The sequence below is a fragment of the Pan paniscus genome, chromosome 19 (genome assembly GCF_029289425.2).
Source record: "Pan paniscus chromosome 19, NHGRI_mPanPan1-v2.0_pri, whole genome shotgun sequence".
In the NCBI taxonomy this organism is placed as follows: domain Eukaryota; kingdom Metazoa; phylum Chordata; class Mammalia; order Primates; family Hominidae; genus Pan; species Pan paniscus.
This window is the reverse complement of record NC_073268.2, coordinates 12,891,996-12,911,401: the sequence shown is the minus strand read 5'-3', so window position 1 is coordinate 12,911,401 and position 19,406 is coordinate 12,891,996. Positions and strand designations below refer to the sequence as shown.

Here is a 19,406-nt window from a genome sequence, read left to right as displayed (position 1 = left end):
TTTTCAGGCCCCATCCCAGGCTTCCCGGAATCAGAAATTCTGGAGATGGGGCCCAGTAACATGCTTTAAGAAGCCCTTTTAGATGCAGGCTAAAGTTTGAGAATCATCTAGAATCTCTCTCCCTTGCCCTCCCAATGACTCTGTAAGCAACTTCATATCTTCTCAAAAATACCTTTTCTGCTTAGACCAGACAGGACAAATTGTTTTGTTTGCAACCAAGAAGCTTGGGCAAAACATACTGTCACTCCCACTACCATACTCTTAAAGACTGCTCATAGGGTGCTAAGCAATGATTAAACAATAATAACAAACATCTACAAGGAATTAACAAGAGTTAGAGGGTAGGAAACAGTTGAAAAATCTGCTTACGATCAACCTGGCTGATTTCATAACATCATATGGGGATGGGGGAGCACATACTGACTTCCTTCTCAAGAGTACAGTATAGAAAGGTCCCCCTGCTTGCACCCCAAGAAAGAGAGAGAAACTTGATCAATACTACCTCAGTAGGGGTGGTCAAGGCTACACATCACTGATAAGCCATGTATGTAACCTTGATGTGACACAAAGAAAACGATACTTTACCCATGTGCTCTTCTTCCCAAGACGCTATGTCAGTCTAATCATGAGAAAAACATCACGCAGATCCCAATTTAGGGACATTCTACAAAATACCTGACCAGTACTTCTTAAAACTGGCAAGATCATCAAACCAAAGTCACAGAAACTGTCACAGTCTAGAGAAGCCTAAGGAGGCCTGGCAACAAAATGTAATGTAACAGCCTTCAAGCTTAACAGAAATGAAAAACTCATGCACTTGAATGCTTAGCTGGGTAGATTTTCCTTGCCATCTAACTGCATATTATACTCTATAAGACCCAGTCATATCTCCTAATATAACCCTCAGTTTTGCCTGGAGTCCAATCAGAGAGAAAAAGCAGTTTAGAAATGAGTGTAGGCCAGGCGCGGTGGCTGATGCCTGTAATCACAGCACTTTGGGAGGCCAAGGTGGGCAGATCATGAGGTCAAGAGATCAAGAGCATCCTGGCGCACATGGTGAAACCCCATCTCTACTAAAAATACAAAAATTAGCCGGGCATGGTGGCGGGAGCCTGTAGTCCCAGCTACTCAGGAGGCTGAGGCAGGAGAATCGCTTGAACCCAGGAGGCAGAGGTTGCAGTGAGCCGAGATCACGCCACTGCACTCCAGCCTGGCGACAAGGAGAGACTCTGCCTCAAAAAAAAAAAAAAAAAAAAAGAAAAGAAAAAAGAAAAAAAGAAAAAGAAATGAGTGCAGAGAGCAGCTTGAATAGCCCTGTAAATGAGAAACAAACCCCAATGACAGCAGAGAGGACTGGGTCACAAGGCAAAAATAACACCGTGACTAAAAATGAATTGGAATTCAGAACCACTTAATATAAGGGCAAACAAAACTAACTGAAAACAAACTTCAGTGGCCCTAGGGACTCATTAGCTTACCGCTCAGTACCAAAACTAACTTCCATAATACTAAGTCCTCAATAAAAGATTAAATGATGCCCAGTGTTCTCTGTTTAAGGATAATAGTGATAATAGTGATTTAAGTAAAACTGCTAAAAAAAAAAAAAAAAAAAACCTGCTACACACCTAGTACCCAGACTGTGTTCTCTAAATGACATTCCCCACTAAAAGGAACTAGGGATCCTTAGGAAAAAGGACCGATTCCAGGTCCAGGGCAGGAAGTGTACAAGATAAGCCTGGAACATCTTGTCTGTTAAGGTTATATAAAAAGATTTAGGAGTCAATGTAAAGAGGCCACACTGGCCAAAAATGAGACAGTTTGGGTATCAGTGTGGTAGGCTGAAACTTCCTCCCACCACACCCCCTCCACACACACACAAGTGCGCACGACAACTGGGGAATATGTGAACACAGAATGGATATTTAGTGTTACTGTTAACTGGTTTTAGGTGTTATAATACCATTGTGGTACGTTTACACATACACTGAAATATTTCCAAATAAAATCACAGATTCCTAGTTTAAAATCCTGGAGGAGGCCGGGCACAGTGGCTCACGCCTGTAATCCCAGCACTTTGAGAGGCTGAGGCGGGCGGATCACGAGGTCAGGAGATCGAGACCATCCTGGCTAACACGGTGAAACCCCATCCCTACTAAAAATACAAAAAATTAGCCGGGCGTGGTGGCGGACGCCTGTAGTCCCAGCTACTCAGGAGGCTGAGGCAGGAGAAAGGCATGAACCCGGGAGGCGGAGGTTACAGTGAGCTGAGATCGCGCCACTGCACTCCAGCCTGGGCGACAGAGCGAGACTCCGTCTCAAAAAAAAAAAAAAAATCCTGGAGGAGGTGGGAGTTATACGTGAGACTGGCCATACATTAAGAATCATGACACATGGAAGGTGGTGACTCTACATACTAATCTTTTTAAGTGTTTAAGAAGCTCCATATGAAGATATAACGAGGCATTATGCACATACACACACAATTCACAGTGGAGAACTATTCATAAAGAATATCATAATCTCTGGTTATTACCAGTTCCTCTAATATAAACAGTAATTGGTTTAGAATAGTCTTAAGATTTTTATCATTTACAAGAAAAAAGCCTAATGCAACAAAAAACACCTCTTAGAACCATATTTAATTATACCGTAAAACGAATCAAATTCCCTATATATACTCTTCCCTTGATTGTAACATAGAAAATTTTAAAATGTAGATGTAATTCCTTATCTCCCTACACTTGGGTTATAAAAAGGCTACACATTAGCTATAAACTCTACAGTGGGGGTTACTTATCAGAAGAAAAGTTCTTCTAAATAAATAATAAAAACACAGGGTTATATTTTATTTACAAGGAAAGTTGGCTGCATTATTTATGGGCTTTTCCGAAATAGCAAGGTCATACACAGAGAAGGAACAGAATTTTTAATAAATAGCTATCTGCCTACATGTGGATGAAGGAGATTAACTGTATGTCTCAGGAAGGGAAGACAAGAACCAAGAGGAAAGAGAAGTCTTAAGGAAAGAACGCTGATGTTAATACTTGGGAGGAAACTCTTGATTAAAGCTACAGAAAATGAAATGTGTAATTGAGCTAACAATCAAGTATCCATTGCCTATTTATCAACTATTATATGAGAAGCCATAGAGCATAACAGCTGAGAGCACAGGCTCTGGAATTAAACTAGGGTTTGAATCCCAGCCCTCCCACTAAGCTGGTTCCTTCTCTCCATCTGTAACAACGGGGACTAATAATAGGACTATCTTCTAGCTTTGTAGTAAGGATTAATTCACAAATAGCTCTTCATGGAGTATCAGGCAAGTTATTTTATACACTGGCTCATTAAATTTTCAAACCAAACCATAAAATAGGCATTATCACCCCAGTTACAGATGCAGAAACATTCTAAGATTAAGCTAACCTATTGATATACAGCTAGTAAGTAGCAGAGCTGGATTCAAACACTGACCTGCCTGGTTCCAAGGCCTAGCTGGATTTCCCCATGATTACAGGTGTTTAATAGAGGAGATTCATGAGTCACATGAGCAGAAGTTGTAAACGGTGTAATACCACCTCCTAGGGATGTTCTTCTTTTATGCAGTCACACTGTTCATTTATACGTTGAAATCTGTAAGCAATCTGTATTAATTACAAATTATTTTCCTTTACAATAAAGGCATTATGCTGTTAGGTTTTGGGGTTTTTAAAAAAGTCTTGTGTACAATTTTATATCAGAATGGTAAAGGGGGTATCCTAAAGCATTGTGTCATAAACCAGTGGTTCTCAAGTAAAGGTCATTATACAATTTCACCACCAAGAATTTATCCTAAGGAAATAATCATAGATATGTGTAAAGACATAATTGCAAGAATATTGACTGCAGTATCAGTTAAAATTCCAAAACATTCGGAAAAAGTCAATATCTAACAATAGAAAACTAACAAAAAGCTGGGCACAGTGGCTCATGCCTGTAATCCCAGCACTCATGGAAGCTGAGGCAGGCAGATCATTTGAGCCAAGAGTTCGAGACCAGTCTGAGCAACATGGTGAAACCTCTTCTCTACAAAAAATAAAAAATTAGCCAGATGTGGTGGTGCACACCTGTAGTCCCAGCTGCTCAGAAGGTTGAGGATCAACTGACCCCACGGGGTCAAGGCTACCGTGAGCCATGACTGTACCACTACACTCCAGCTGGAGCTACAGAGTGAGACCTTGCCCACCCCAACCAAAAACAAAAAGAAAATAAAATTGACAAAATAAATTATGCAATAGCTATACAAGTTAAGATGAATCTTGAAAGAGAACATAAATTCTATCAAATGTTCAGAGAATATTTTCTATACTACTTAAACTGTCCTCAACATAGAAAAAAATGAAATGTTTCCCGTTTTACCAAGCTAGTATAATCAAGATACCAAAACCAGGCTGGGCACGGTGGCTCACATCTGTAATCCCAGCACTTTGGGAGGCCAAGGCGGGTGGATTACCTGAGGTTGGGAGTTTGAGACCAGCCTCATCAACATGTAGAAACCCAGTGTACTAAAAATACAAAATTAGCCGGGTGTGGTGGCACATGCTTGTAATCCCAGCTACTTGGGAGGCTGAGGCAGGAGAATCACTTGAACTTTGGAGGCGGAGGTTGTGGTGAGCTGAGATAGCGCCATTGCACTCCAGCCTGGGCAACAAGAATGAAACTCTGCCTCAAACAAACAAAAAAAAGACACCAAAACCCAATGCAGTACCAAAATGGAAAACTACAAGCCAATCTCACTTATGAATATAATCGCAAAAATTCTCGAACCTTAGCAAATCAGATCTAGCTACATACTACAATAACAATCCATCACAACCAGGTTGAGTTCATCTGAAGTGCGCAAAAACTAACATCCAGAAATCCATTAATGCAATCCGTTTTGTTAAACACATCAAAAAGACCTGAGATAATCTCAGTGAATTTTAAAGAAAAGTAAAGCAATTAGAGAGTAAACAGCTATGAGAAACAGACTATCCAATATAAGGATTATCCATGTGCCTGAAGTAGAGAGCCCAACAAATGTAACTAAGAAAACAGTAGAAGATTTAAAGGAATAAATAGTCCCAAAAAGAAATCAGAACTAAATCTACAAAAAATAAATGATGTGGCAAACAGGCCCACAGAGGAAGAAAGCAGAAAACTGAAGAAACTCAGATCTTTGACATCCTTGAGCAGCTGAACCAAATTTAGAATGCTCTACCTGTGAACGTGTAACACACAGAAAAACTGAATCCTTCACTTTTGAAGCTACTAGGGGTTGGCTTTCCAGTTGGTCTCAGACAGTTATTCCTAATGACACAAAAGAACATATAAAAACTTAAATGTATCAAAAGTATCAAATTTTAAATGTATGTAAACTTTGACAGAACAGGGATTTAGCAGAGGGAAGTATTTGGCTAAATATTTAGAGACACATGTATCAGGATGTTTGCCGCAGTGTCCTTTGAAATAGAAAAAAATAAAAACAATACTTACTAAGAGGGTTAATTAAACCTATTATGGAATCCATACATTAGAATACTATTGTTACATACCATTAAAAATAACTTTTTTTTTTTTTTTTTGAGACGGAATCTTCCTCTGTTGCCCAGGCTGGAGTGCAGTGGCATGATCTCAGCTCACGGCAACCTCCACCTCCTGGGTTCAAGGGATTGTCCTGCCTAAGCCTCTCTCAAATAGCTGGGATTACAGGTGTGCACCACCATGCCTGGCTAATTTTTGTTATTTTTTTTTTTAGTAGAGACGGGGTTTCATCATGTTGGTCAGGCTGGTCTCGAACCCCTGACTTCAGGTGATTTGCCCGCCTCGGTCTCCCAAAGTGCTGGGATTACAGGTGTAAGCCACCGCATCTGTCCTCAAAAATAACATTATTTAATAATACATCATGAACATCTCTTCATTTAAGTGGGAAAAAACATGCTATAAAAGTACTGTAATTTTCTATCAAATTTTTAAGTTTTTTTTTTTTTAACATATTTTATACATATGAAACTCTAAAAAGACAATACCGTTGGCCAGGCACGGTGGCTCACGCCTGTAATCCCAGCACTTTGGGAGGCCGAGGCCGGCAGATCACAAGGTCAGGAGATCGAGACCACCCTGGCTAACATGATGAAACCCTGTCTCTACTAAAAATACAAAAATTAGCCTGGCGTGGTGGCGGGCGCCTGTAGTCCCAGCTACTCGGGAGGCTGAGGCAGCAGAATGGCGCGAACCCAGGAGGCGGAGCTTGCAGTGAGCCGAGATCGCGCCACTGCACTCCAGCCTGGGTGACAGAGCGAGACTCCGTCTCAAAAAAAAAAAAAAAAAAAAAGACAATACCGTTTTCCCTCGGTATCTGAGGGAAATTGGTTCCAGGACCTCTCAGATACCAAAATCTGATGATATTCAAGTCCCTTATATAAAACAGTGTAGTATTTGCATATAACTTATGCATATTCTCCCATGTACTTTAAATCACCTCTAAATAACTTATAATACCTAATACAATGTAAATACTATGTAAATAGTTGTCATACTGCATTTTTTAATTTGTATTTTTATTGTTTTATTGGTTTATTTTCTTGAGTTGGAGTCTCACTGTCACCCAGGCTGGAGTGCAGTGGCGCCACCTCAGCTCACTGCAACCTCTGCCTCCCGGGTTCAAGCAGTTCTCCTGCCTCAGCCTCCTGAGTAGCTGGGATTACAAACGCGTGCCACCACGCCCAGCTGACTTTTGTATTTTTAGTAGACAGGGTTTGTCAGACTGGTCTCGAACTCCTGGCCTCATGATTCCCCCGCCTCAGCCTCCCAAAGGGTTTATTTTCAATCCCCAGATGGTTGAATTCATGAAAGTGGACCCCGCAGATACAGAGGGCTAACTGTATGCCAAAGTGTTAATAAACTGTCTTTGCTGACTGTTCACTTTACACTTTTTTTGCATTTTCTTAGTTGTCTGCAATGGGCAATATAAATTTTATCTGTAATTATAAAATAATTATAGAAAGAAAATTAATGACAAATGCAAGATGTGGAAGATCCAACTTGACAAACAGCTCACATAGAAACAACTTAATAATTGAAATGATGTAGAAAAAAATTGGCCACTGTTTAAAAATAAATTTAAACACTAACAACATAAGTTATGAGCGGCTATCTAATTCATTTTGAGACAGAGAACATCTTTGAAAATGTCAAAATATTACCAATAAGTTTGTCCAAGTGAAATTTTAGATTTCTTTATAACAAAAATTATCCCAATGGCCAGATGCAGTGGCTCACACCTGTAATCAAAGAACGTTGGGAAACTGAGGCAGGTGGATCCCTTGAGCCCAGGAGTTTGAGACCAGCCAGGGCAACAAAGGGAGATTCTGTCTGTACAAAAAAATACAAAAACTACCTAGGCATGGTGGCATGTGCCTATAGGGCCCTCAGGAGGCTGAGGTGAGAGGTCAAGGTTACATTGAGCCGTGATCACACCACTGCACTCCAGCCTGGGTGATGGAGAGAGACCCTGTCTCAAAAAAATAAATTACCCCAAAAGCCAAAATAAGACAAACGTGGAAAATACCTGTAAATATCTGTAACAAATAAAAAACAAAGGCCAATGTCTATGAAGATATTATATAGAAAGAGATATATAGAGAGAGAAAGATATACAGATTTTTTTTTTTTTTTTTTTTGAGGGGGGAGACAGAGTTTCCCTCTTATTGGCCAGGCTGGAGTGCAATGGTTCAATCTCGGCTCACTGCAACCTCTACCTCCCAGATTCAAGCGATTCTCGTGCCTCACCCTCCCAAGTAGCTGGGATTACAGGCACGCACCACCACACCCAGCTAATTTTTGTATGTTTAGTAGAGACGGGGTTTCATGTTAGTCAGGCTGGTCTCGAACTCCTGACCTCAAGGGATCCACCTGCCTCAGTCTTCCAAACTGCTGAGATTATAGGCATGAGCCACCACACCTGGCCAATATTTATAAATTAATAAGAAAATGAACAAGGCACAGCAGCTCATGCCTGTAATGCAAGCACTTTGAGATGCCAAGGCAGGCAGATGGCTTGAGCCCAGAAGTTCAAGACCAGCCTGGGCAACATGGAAAAACCTTATCTCTACTAAAAATACAAAAACTAGCGAGGCATGGTGGTGCATGCCTGTAGTCTCAGCTACTCCAGAGGCTGAGGTGAGAGGATCACCTGAGCCCGGAAAGCAGAGATTGCAATCAGCCAAGATCGCACCATGCCACCAGACTCCAGCCACAGAGCAAGACCCTGTCTCAAAAGCAAATAAATAAAGGCCAGGTGCAGTGGTTCACACCTGTAATCCCAGCACTTTGGGAGGCCAAGGTGGGTGGATCACATGAGGTCAGGAGTTCCAGACCAGCCTGATCAACATGGTGAAACCCTATCTCTACTAAAAATACAAAGTTAGCCAGACACAGTGGCACACGCCTGTAATCCCAGCCACTCGGGAGGCCGAGGCAGAACTGCTTGAACCCAGGAGGTGGAGGTAGCAGTGAGCCAAGATCGCGCCACTGCACTACAGCCTGGTAACGAAGCGAAACTCCATCTCAAAAAAAAAAGTAAATAAACTAAAAATTTAATAAGAAAGGGGTAAAGGACATCATGAGGCAATGCACACAAAAAAATGGCCAATATATATATTTTTTAAAAAATCAAAAACAAAAAAAGGAAAAAAAATGAACAAAAGCCAATCATACTAAAACTGCAACAAATATCAGTCAGATACCATTTTTAGGCCTTGCCTATTGGCAAGAACACTTTAAGTCTATACTTCACGTTGACAAGGATGAAGTGAGACTAACAGACATCGTCAGCACTAAGAAGAAATGTAAACTAGAACTGGCTTTCTAGAAAGCAATTTGGCAATATATACCAAAATGTCATACTTCAGATCCAGAACACTCTAGGAAATAAAGATGAGATCAAAGATTAATGTACGAGAATGTTGTTTCCTATGTAATTATTAATAGCGAGAATTTATAAATGATCAAACTGGCAGTAATAGGAAAATGATACATTTATATGATGAATCAGACTTATCACCACTTTTGAGACAGAGTATCGCTCTTTCCCCCAGGCTGGAGTGCAGTGGCTCAATCTCAGATCACTGCAAACTCCACCTCCCAGGTTCAGATGACTCTCTCCTGTCTCAGCCTCTGGAGTAGCTGGGATTACAGGCGCACACCATCAGGCCTAATTTTTGTATTTTTAGTAGAAACGGAATTTCGCCATGTTGGCCAGGCTGGCCTCAAACTCCTGACCCAAGTGATCCACCCACCTCAGACTCCCAAAGAGCTGAGATTACAGGCGTGAGCCACTGCAACTGGCCAAAACCACTAATAAAACAAAACAAAACAAAAAAACTTACAACACAGGGAAACTGTTCACATCATAACCAAATGAAAATGGCAGAATGCAAAACCACATGTGCAATATGATCAATTGTTTTAAAATATTTTTATTTGTAGATATAAAAATTAATTAAAAATGTAGAATAAAAAAATAAAGGACAGAATTATGTGTAAGTCTAGTTTTCTTTTTTTTTAAACAGAGTCTCGCACTGTCGCCCGGGCTGGAGTGCAATGGCGCGATCTTGGCTCACTACAACCTCTTAGCCTCCCAGGCTCAAGCAATTCTCCTGCCTCAGCCTCCCAAGTAGCTGGGGTTACACGCGCCCACCACCACGCCCAGTTAATTTTTTGTATTTTTAGTAGAGACGGGGTTTCACTCTGTTGGCCAGGCTGGTCTCAAAGTCCTGACCGCGTGGTCCACCCACTTCAGGCTCCCAAAGTGCTAGGATTACAGGCATGAGCCACCATGCTCAGCAAGTCTAGTTTTCTTTTACACTTTGTACTTTATGATCAGAAAATTGGAGCCTTAATTTTGCCTTTTTAAAAATGATCAAAGTTTACTAAGCTAAAACTGGCCTGAGGGATAGCTAGAATGAAAATAGTCACGGCAACCTGGATTCTAGGCAAGTTACTAATTTGTATAGCCTCAATTGTGAAAGTGTTAATACTACCTTTAAAGAATCAGAAGGATTAAAAAATATAATTAATGCATCCAAGTCTGGTGGCACACACCTGTAATCCCAGCACTTTGTAGGCCGAGGTGGGCAGATCATTTGAGGCCAGGAGTTCAGCACCAGCCTGGGCAACATGTTGAAACCCACTCTCTACTAAAACTAGAAAAAAATTAGTCAGGCTGGGTCATGAGCACGGAGTAATTCCAGCTACTCCAAAGGCTGAGATAAAAGGATCACTTGAACCCGGGAGGCCAAGGTTGCAGTCAGCTAAGATAGCGGCACTGCATTTTAGCATGGGCAACAGAGAAAGCCTCTATCTCAAAAAATAATAATAAATATTATTATTTAAATTAATATGCACTTAATGCATTAATTTATCTTAATTGTAAAGATGTTAATGATATATGCTCTCTTGAGCTTATAAACGCAACAGATATTTTTTAAGTCCTTTTTTTAAACAAGAGAGGGAAGCACAGTGGGTGCACTTAACGTACTCATTCCAAATTTTTTCTGAATGAATAAATACTTAAGAATAATCAAGGAGGCCGGGCGCGGTGGCTCACGCCTGTAATCCCAGCATTTTGGGAGGCCAAGGCGAGTGGATCACGAGGTCAGGAGAGCGAGACCATCCTGGCTAACACGGTGAAACCCCGTCTCTACTAAAAATACAAAAAAATTAGCCGGGTGTGGTGGCGGGCGCCTGTAGTCCCAGCTACTTGGGAGGCTGAGGCAGGAGAATGGCGTGAACCCAGGAGGCGGAGCTTGCAGTGAGCTGAGATCGTGCCACTGCACTCTAGCCTGGGCGACAGAGCGAGACTCCGTCTCAAAAAATAAATAAATACTTCTATAAAGACAATATTCAAATTAATGACTACATAAGAAGAGAACATCAAACTTCAGTGGATAAAAACCTAGCATATGATAAATGGAGATATTTTAGAAATTAGAGCCCTTAAGATTCAAAAGCAATTCTCTCCACAGAAAGCCAGGTAAGACATGAAAATTAAAGGCCATTACCTAATTCCAGGCTACTGTGTGTTTTGATATCAGAGTGACAAAGACAGTGGATAAGTGCAGGGCTTTTGTTTTTCAGATTAAGTATCTCTGCTAGTTCAAAGGTTGGGAGATTTACCAAGTTATAATTTACAAACAAAAACATGAACTATTGAATAAACGTTAAGACAACTATCTATCTATTCAGAAAAAAAAATAAAGGGTGCTCTGACAGCCCTGGAAGCGAGACTGTTCCTTATGTCTACTAGTCTTGTATTCTTTAGGGTTTTCTTTTGTCTTAGTGGGTGATCTCCAGTTTAGTTAATAATTCTTTATATTAAACTTCTCTAATTTAAAAATAAATAAATTGCAAATGGATTGGACTACAAAATATAAAAAACAACCACAAGTGTTGAAAATGATAAGGTTTTTTCTCTTTAAATACACATGAGAGTTGGGGAGGTCTTCCTCAGCGAAATAAGAAACCCAGAAACCATGAATTTTTTTTAAAAAAAAGGTCAGATCTACATAAAAATTAAAGCTTTCTGCATAACAAAAAATTTTTAAAACGAGGTAAATGACAAACTGTGACACCAAAATTTGCACTACATACCAAAGGGCTAATATAATTTACAAAGAGCTCCTCCAAATTACTGAGAAAAGGACAACCCAATGGAAAAATGGGAAACAGATATAAACAGACAAGCCACAAAAGAAAGATGTGAAACAGCAACTCAAAGTAGAAGAGAAAAGGAAGAAGAGGAAGAAGAAGAAGAAAGGGAGGGAGGAAGGGAGGGCAAGCAAAAAAAGAAAAAAATGAAAGAAAGAAAAAAAGGGATGGAAGGAAGGAAGCAAGCCAGCCAGCCAATAAACAAAGAGGCCATAATTAATAGAATTCCTATCCTGGAAGTGCAAATTAAAAAGCCACACTCAACCAGGCACAGTGGCTCACTCCTATAATCCCAGCACTGGGGGAGGCCAAGGAGGGTGGATAAATTGAGAACAGGAGATCAAGACCAGCCCGGCCAACATGGTGAAACCCTGTCTCTACTAAATACACAAAAAAATGAGCCAGGTGTAGTGGTGCACGCCTGTAATCCCAGCTACTTGAGGGGCTGAGGCACGAGAATCGCCTGAACCTGGGAGGCAGAGGTTACAGTGAGCAGAGATCACACCACCGCACTCCAGCCTGGGCAACACAGCAAGACTTGGTCTCAAAAAAATAAAGAAAAGAAATAAAATAGGCCAGGCGCAGTGGCTCACACCTGTAATCCCAGCACTTTGGGAGGCCAAGGCGGATGCATCACCTGAGGTCAGGAGTTAGAGGCCAGCCTGACGAACATGGCGAAACCTCATCTCTACTAAAAATATAAAATTAGCCGAGCATGGCAGCACATGCCTGTAATCCCAGCTACTTGGGAGGCTGAGGCAGGAGAATCACTTGAACCTGGGAGGTAGAGGTTCCAGTGAGCCGAGATAGTGCCACTGCACTCTAGCCTGGGCGACAGAGCGAGATCCCATCTCAAAAATAATAATAAATAAAATAAAATAAAAAGCCACACATCATCTACCTGCTTAAAACCCTTCAGTGGGTTCCCGTACACCTCTAAGGAAAAAGACCCCTCAGGCCAGCCCATACCTACTCCTCTACCCAGGCACAGTGACCTTTCTTCAGTTATGTTACTCGTTCTGCATCCTCCAAAAACCGGAGTCCTGCTCATCCATCAGATCTCGGCTCCAGGACTACTTCATCAAAAGCCTTTACTGACCTCTGTATATTGGTCAAATAAGTCAGTTATAGGCATTCATAGCATTGTGTTCATCTAGTTGCTCAGGCCAAACACCTTTGAGTAATCCTTGACTACTCAGTTTCTTTTGCATCCCATATTCAATCCGTCAGCAAATCCTGTTGGCCATACTTTCAAAATATAACCTCCATCCTGGTCCAAGCTTCAACATCTTTTTTCTGGATTCATACCTCCCTATTACTCCACTGCCAATCCAGCAGCCAGAGTGATTTTTTTTTTTTGAGACAGGGTCTTACTCTGTCACCTAGGTGGGAGTGAAGTAGCAAGATCACAGCTCACTGCAGCCTCGACCTCCCAGGCTTAGGTGATCCTCCCACCTCAGCCTCCTGAGTAGCTGGGACTAGAGGCACAGGCCATCACACCCGGCTAATTTTTTGTAGAGATGCGGTTTTGCCATATTGCCCAGGCTGGTCTCAAACTCCTGGGCTCAAGCAATCCACCCACCTAGGCCTCCCAAAGTGTTGAGATTACAGGTATGAGACAACACCACGCCCGCTCAGTGTTCTGGGTTTTTTTTTTTTTGCGACAGAGTCTCACTCTGTTGCCCAGGCTGGAGCACGGTGGCATGATCTTCGCCCACTGCAACCTCCACCTCCCAGGTTCAAGCAATTCTCCTGCCTCAGCCTCCCAAGTAGCTGGGATTACAGGCGCGTGCCACCATGTCTGACTAATTTTTGTATTTTTAGTAGAGATTGGGTTTCACCACGTTGGCCAGGCTGGTCTGGAACTCCTGACCTCAGGTGATCCACCTGCCTCAGACTCCCAAAGTGCTGGGATTACAGGCGTGGGCCTGTATACTGTTTGTCAGGCACAATTCTAGGCATGAGCCACCTCGCCTGTAATCCCAGCACTTTGGCCCAGAGTGATTTTTTTAAAACATAAGTGAGATCACATCATTCCTCTGTTCAAAGTTTTTCAATGGTTCCCCATAGTGAAAACCAATCTTTGCAATACTTCTAGGGCCCAAGAAGATCTGCCTCCACCTCGTTACCTCTCTGACCTCATATCCTACTACACTCTTGCCCCAGGCCCCGTAACATCATTCCAGCCACACTGACCTCCATGCCATTCCTCAAACATGCCAGACATGCTTCCGCCCTCAAGGCATATGCAAAAACTGATCCCTGCCTAGAACACCCTTCCACCAGATATCCTCAAGGCTAACTCCTCTATCTACTTCAAGTCTTTGCACAAATGTCATCTTCTCAATAAAGCTGCCTGACCAGCCTATTTAAAACCAGCCCCACCCCCTTCCCTTTATCCTGCTCTGTTTTCTTTTTTCCATTGCACTTATCATCTAACAACCCATATCATTTGCTTACGTTTGTTGTTTAATATCCGTTTCTCCCACACTAGGGCAGGGTTATTTATTATCTATATTGCCCACTGATGTATTCCAAATGCCTAGAATTGTGCCTGACAAACAGTATGCATTCATATTAGATGAATAAGTAGTTTTGTGTGTGTCTATAGGATTATCTAATTAATGGCTGAATGATTCACTACCTGGGAAAGGGACTGGGTCTGGTTTTGTTCATCACTGTATTTCCTAGATCCTAGCATAGGATTCGGCATAGAATAGGCACAGAAATACTTGTTAATTGAACAATACAACTCTTTTTTTTTTTTTGAGACAGAGTCTCACTCTGTCCCCCAGGCTGGAGTGCAGTGGCACGATCTCGGCTCACTGCTCACTCCACCTCCCGGGTTCAAGCGGTTCTTCTGCCTCAGCCTCCTGAGTAGCTGGGACTACAGGTGTGCACCACCACACCCGGCTAACTTTTGTATTTTTAGTAGAGATGGGGTTTCACCATATTGGCCAGGCTGGTCTTGAACTCCTGACCTTGTGATCCATCTGCCTTGGCCTCCCAAAGTGCTGGGATTACAGGCATGAGCCACCATGCCCGGCCAAACAATATCACTTTTTTTAATCAAAAGACACAAATTTAAAACAAATGACATCATCCAGAGCTTGTAGGATTACAGGGGAAATCCACCTGCCATATATCGTTGGCAAGTATGTAAATTGATGCCTTTGAGAGTAAGCTAGCAACAGGTATTAAAATTTAAACCACTCGGAACTCATGCCCTTTATTTAATTCACTAGTCTTACAGAAGTAAAAGAGTACCTTAAAAAATATGCACAAGGACATCCATTACAACACTGCTTATAAAATAATTAAAATTTGAAAACAATCTACTTGCCCCACAATAGGGAAATAGGCCACAAATCATGCCTGGTACATGCATATGACAAGATCGTCTTTAAGAAGAATGAAGAAGGCCTACAACACTGACCTGGAAGTAGTCCATGATCTAGTACATAAGCCAGATGGCATGGATTTGAATCCTGCTCCCCCACTTAATAGCTGTATAACACAGGCACGTTTCTTTAACTTCTCTGTGCTTCAGTTTCCTCATCAAGAAAATAGAAGCAGTAATATTCAATAGTACCATTGCTATGAAGATTTCCTAAGATAATGCCTATAGTGTTTGCAGAACATTACATGGCCATATAACTATGAGTATATAATATGATAGCTAACATTTATTAAGTGAGATAGGGAAGTTGCAGACTTATGTATGTAAAGCATGTCCTTCAGGGGTAAAAGGTAGCATGTCTGTGTAACTAACAGGAAACAATCAGGAATCCAGCCTGGCCAACATGGCAAGAATAAAAAATAATGAAGTAGGCTGGGTGCAGTTGCTCATGCCTGTAATCCCAACACTGAGAGGCCAAGATGGGAGAATCACTTGAGCCCAGGGGTTCAAGACCAGACTGGGCAACACAGTGAGACCCTCTCTACAAAAGAAAAAAAAAAAAGAAAAAAAGTGAAGTAAAACCAGAGCAAATGCTTCAAAGATATAGTTGAACTTAGATTAAAAGAAATACTAAAATTAGAAAATTTTCATTTTTGAATTCTCAAGGGAAAACAGATCAACTGAAATTTCTTTAACTATTAAAATTACCTGTATTCCAAATAAGTAAACTAAGATGCAGTATCAAAAACCCCAAACTTTTTTTAACTTACAAAATAATTACAATGAATAAAATGATTACATTTCATCCCTTCAATTTACACACAAATCGATTTTCCTAATCTACCATATGGCCATGAAAAACAGACTATATATATATATTTTTTTTAAAAGTCATCAAAGACAATCGCTTCTGAAACAGGATAAAACAAGATAAAGTCAAAGACTAAGCAGTTAGTTATCTTTCACCACCAGTTTGACACAAAAGAATTCTGGCGATTTTTTTTTTTTTTAATCAGCAGGACTAGGAAATTCAAACGTGCCTAAAGCTAAAATGGTCTACATGAGTTCAGCTAAAGACACAAATTAAATCCCCAAAAGCCGGACTCACGGGCTCACACCTACAATCCTAGCACTTCGGGAAGTGTAGGCAGGTGGATCCCTTGAGTTCAGGAGTTTGAGACCAGCCTAGGCAACATGGCAAAACGCCGTATCTACAAAAATACAAAAATTAGCTGGGAATAGTGGCATGCACCTGTAGTCACAGCTACTTGGGAGGCTGAGGTGGCAGGATTGCTTTGACCCCAGGAGGTCGAGGCTGCAGTGAGCCAAGATCGCGCCACTGCTCTCCAGCCTGGGCAACAGAGTGAGATACTGTCTCAAAGAAAAAAAAAAAAAATTAAAATCCCCAAGATGAACTTCTAAGGCACTGACACAAGGCACTCAAACGTACCAAATTATCTCTCTCCTACTGTAAAAAGTAGCCATGGCTACCTACATTAATTTAAAATAAAAATTGCAATCTATGCAAACTAAATCTCATCCTAGAGTCACAAGATTTGAGAAATAGGAAAGAAACCTGAACTAAAATACCAAGAATACAAGATTTCCTAAAGCTAGTTTTCCCTAGCCTTTTTCAAGTGCTTAGTCACTTCTGCCTATTTACAAGGAAGACCATTTCATATCTTGAAAGAGGCAGGGAATTTTGATTCCAGACGGTCATGTCACCTGAGCTGCCCTAGACGTTTCTTTCCATGCAACTCAAGAGAAGGCAGCAGCCAGCTATGCATACCTACCACTCCTGTTCAGAACCACAAGCTCTCTGTATCTTGCCTCTGTGTGCAGTAACAAAGTGGGATTGTGGAAGAACAAAGTTTTCTTGCCTGACACCAAATGCAAAAGGTGATCATTAAAATGCAGCCTGAAGACATCCCAGTTTCCTCTCTCTGACAGCCCACCAAAAATGCTTCCCTTCCCTTCTCCTGGAACAGAAACAGCAAAGCAGGTTCTTATAAAAGTCTAAATGCTTACTGGACATCTCCCCTTAGGCAAGCAACAACACCCAAAACTACAGGCTAACAGGCTCTGAAGCACATTTCCCAGAGAGCAGCCAGAACCTTAAAATCTGATAACATGGTTTCAAGTTCCCCAAAGGCAAGAATAAAAAGTAAGGGTTTCACGAAAGGTTATTTTGAGACAACCCCAAGGAAAGCCAAGTTTTAAAGTACCTACTCCGTACCAAGCCCCTTTTCCCAACATTCTACTCTACTCACACTTAAAGATGCTAAGCACACACGCTGATTATAGAAATACACCAGAAAGAACTTTCACAACTGGATACAGTGGGACCTTGGAAAAGCCCAAGCACACTATTTCCAAACATCAATTCTAGGTGGTAAAACCTGCAACCATGTAGTCAATCTGTGAAGCACAGCTTAGTCCAATTTCCCAGAAGGTCACGAAGGGCTCTGACAACCAACTTTGATTATTTAGGATGGGGCCCTTTTTTCCTTTCAAGAATATAAATGACACATTTCTTCGACTTCACTTTTTTTTTTTTTAGTTCCACAAGCAAATATCTTCAAGTAGTGCAAGTAGGCCTCAGCATTCTCAAACACTATTCTCATTATTCCTAATACCTCCATAATACTATTATTGTATATACACATTCGTGTTGCTATTTTTATAGATAAAATATAAAGGCATGAATTAACCTCTTGGTTAATTCGTGGGTGAGAATACTGAGGCTCAACGAGGCTAAGAAATGAGCCCAGAGCTTGCTGGTTAAGAATACAGGTCCTCTAGACTCCCAGGCCCCAACACTTAACCATTAAGCCACACTGCCATTCAGGGAATGCTACTAAATCCAGTTACTGTACACAACTACTTTCAGCTCACATAACTGGGTGCAAAGAGTTCTATAGCAAGGATTGGGGCGGCAGGGAGGGTACACTACCTAAGCTAAGATTTTTTTTCTTTAACGAATATAGCACATGTTCCCGATTTCCATCCTCCCCCACGGGCAGAACCCACGTGCCGGTCCCCCGCTACCCAGAACCGCTCCCTCCCCACACTACCCCACGCTACCCAGCAGCCTCCCCACGCCCTTCCCTCTGCCCTCCCGCAAGCGCTGCACCCGCGCCTCCCGCCCCCTCCCCAGCGACGGCAGCCGGGGCGCCCGCGCCGCCCTCGCGCGCCGCAGCCCGCGCGCCCCCGCCTCCGCCCGGCGGGGTCACCCCCGGGGCCTGCGCGCGCCCTTGCCGCCGCCTGCCCGCCCCGAAATCCTCCCGCGACGCCGACGCCGGGCAGGCCGCGCCCGCCGCGCCTGCCATGGTGGGCGCCTCACCGTCAGGCTGGGAAGCCGGGCCCGGCTGCGCCATGACCAGGCGGCCGGCCTCGGGGAGCGGGGATGGGCGGGGAAGCGGCGTCCCGGGCTCCCGCGGGCTCAGCTGGCGGAGGAGGCGTCAACCGAGCCGCCGCCGCCGCCGCCCAGAGAGGAACCGCTAAGGCTGGATCCGCCGGCGCCGCCACAGCCGCGGGCAGAGACGGACCCGACCGCCGACCTCCGCCTCCTCATCCTGACAGCGGGAAATAAGCAGTGCGCAGGCGCAGGGGGATGGGGCGGCACGTGACGTTGGCCCGAGGGGAGGGGCGGGGCCTCGGGAGCGCGGAGGGAGGGCCGGGGAGGGGAGGGTTTCGGCGAGCTGGGCGCCTGACCCAGCGGCACGGGGAGGCTGAGTGCCGAGCGGAGCTGGAGAAGAGGGGCTGCAGTAGAGGCCTGGCCTCTCGAAGGTGCCGGTCCCGGTTCTCCACCCCAGCACAGTGAGGGGGAAAAAAAAAATGAATAAGAGAGGAGAACCGATGGCGGGGTGCAGTTCCAGCCTCTACCTCTTCTAGCTTTGCGACCTTGGGAGAGTCACTTCACCTCTTGGAATTTTTATCAATATAATGGCTAAGAAAAGTTTAAACGAGGTAATAAAGTATGAAGAACTGTTTCCGACAGTACTGGGCCTGGACCCCAGGTCTTCTGATGCAGAGGCCAGTATACTATCCATTCAGCAAATACGTTTGGGTTTTCAGTCGTGATAGATGGTGGAGATACAGCCAGGTACAGACCCTGCCCTCATGGCAGGAAAGGAGAAATCATATACACAAAGTGTGGCCCTTATACTTGGGCCCCTGGGCCCTATACTTTAGGAACTCCCCTCTAATCACCACTCCCCGTCTGATTTCGACACCTGGAGCGCCCCATGCCAAGGAGGTAGTTTAAAAAGCTTTTTTTTTT

The 19,406-nt window shown here is 43.0% G+C and overlaps 1 protein-coding gene across 4 annotated transcripts in view; it reads right to left on the bottom strand.

The window, feature by feature from the left end:
- The window catches only part of RABEP1 (rabaptin, RAB GTPase binding effector protein 1), a 103,696-nt gene extending 84,954 nt beyond the window's left edge, over positions 1-18,742 (bottom strand). For 2 of the 4 annotated variants that reach the window (XM_034941375.3, XM_063598922.1), the window contains exon 1: positions 18,468-18,742. In XM_034941375.3, coding sequence (XP_034797266.1) covers positions 18,468-18,501 — 34 coding nt within the window. In that variant the 5' untranslated portion in view covers positions 18,502-18,742. The remainder of the gene's footprint in view (positions 1-18,467) is intronic. The other 2 variants (XM_055101007.2, XM_034941376.3) reach the window with 2 other exon arrangements.
- Positions 18,743-19,406: the final 664 nt, after the last annotated feature.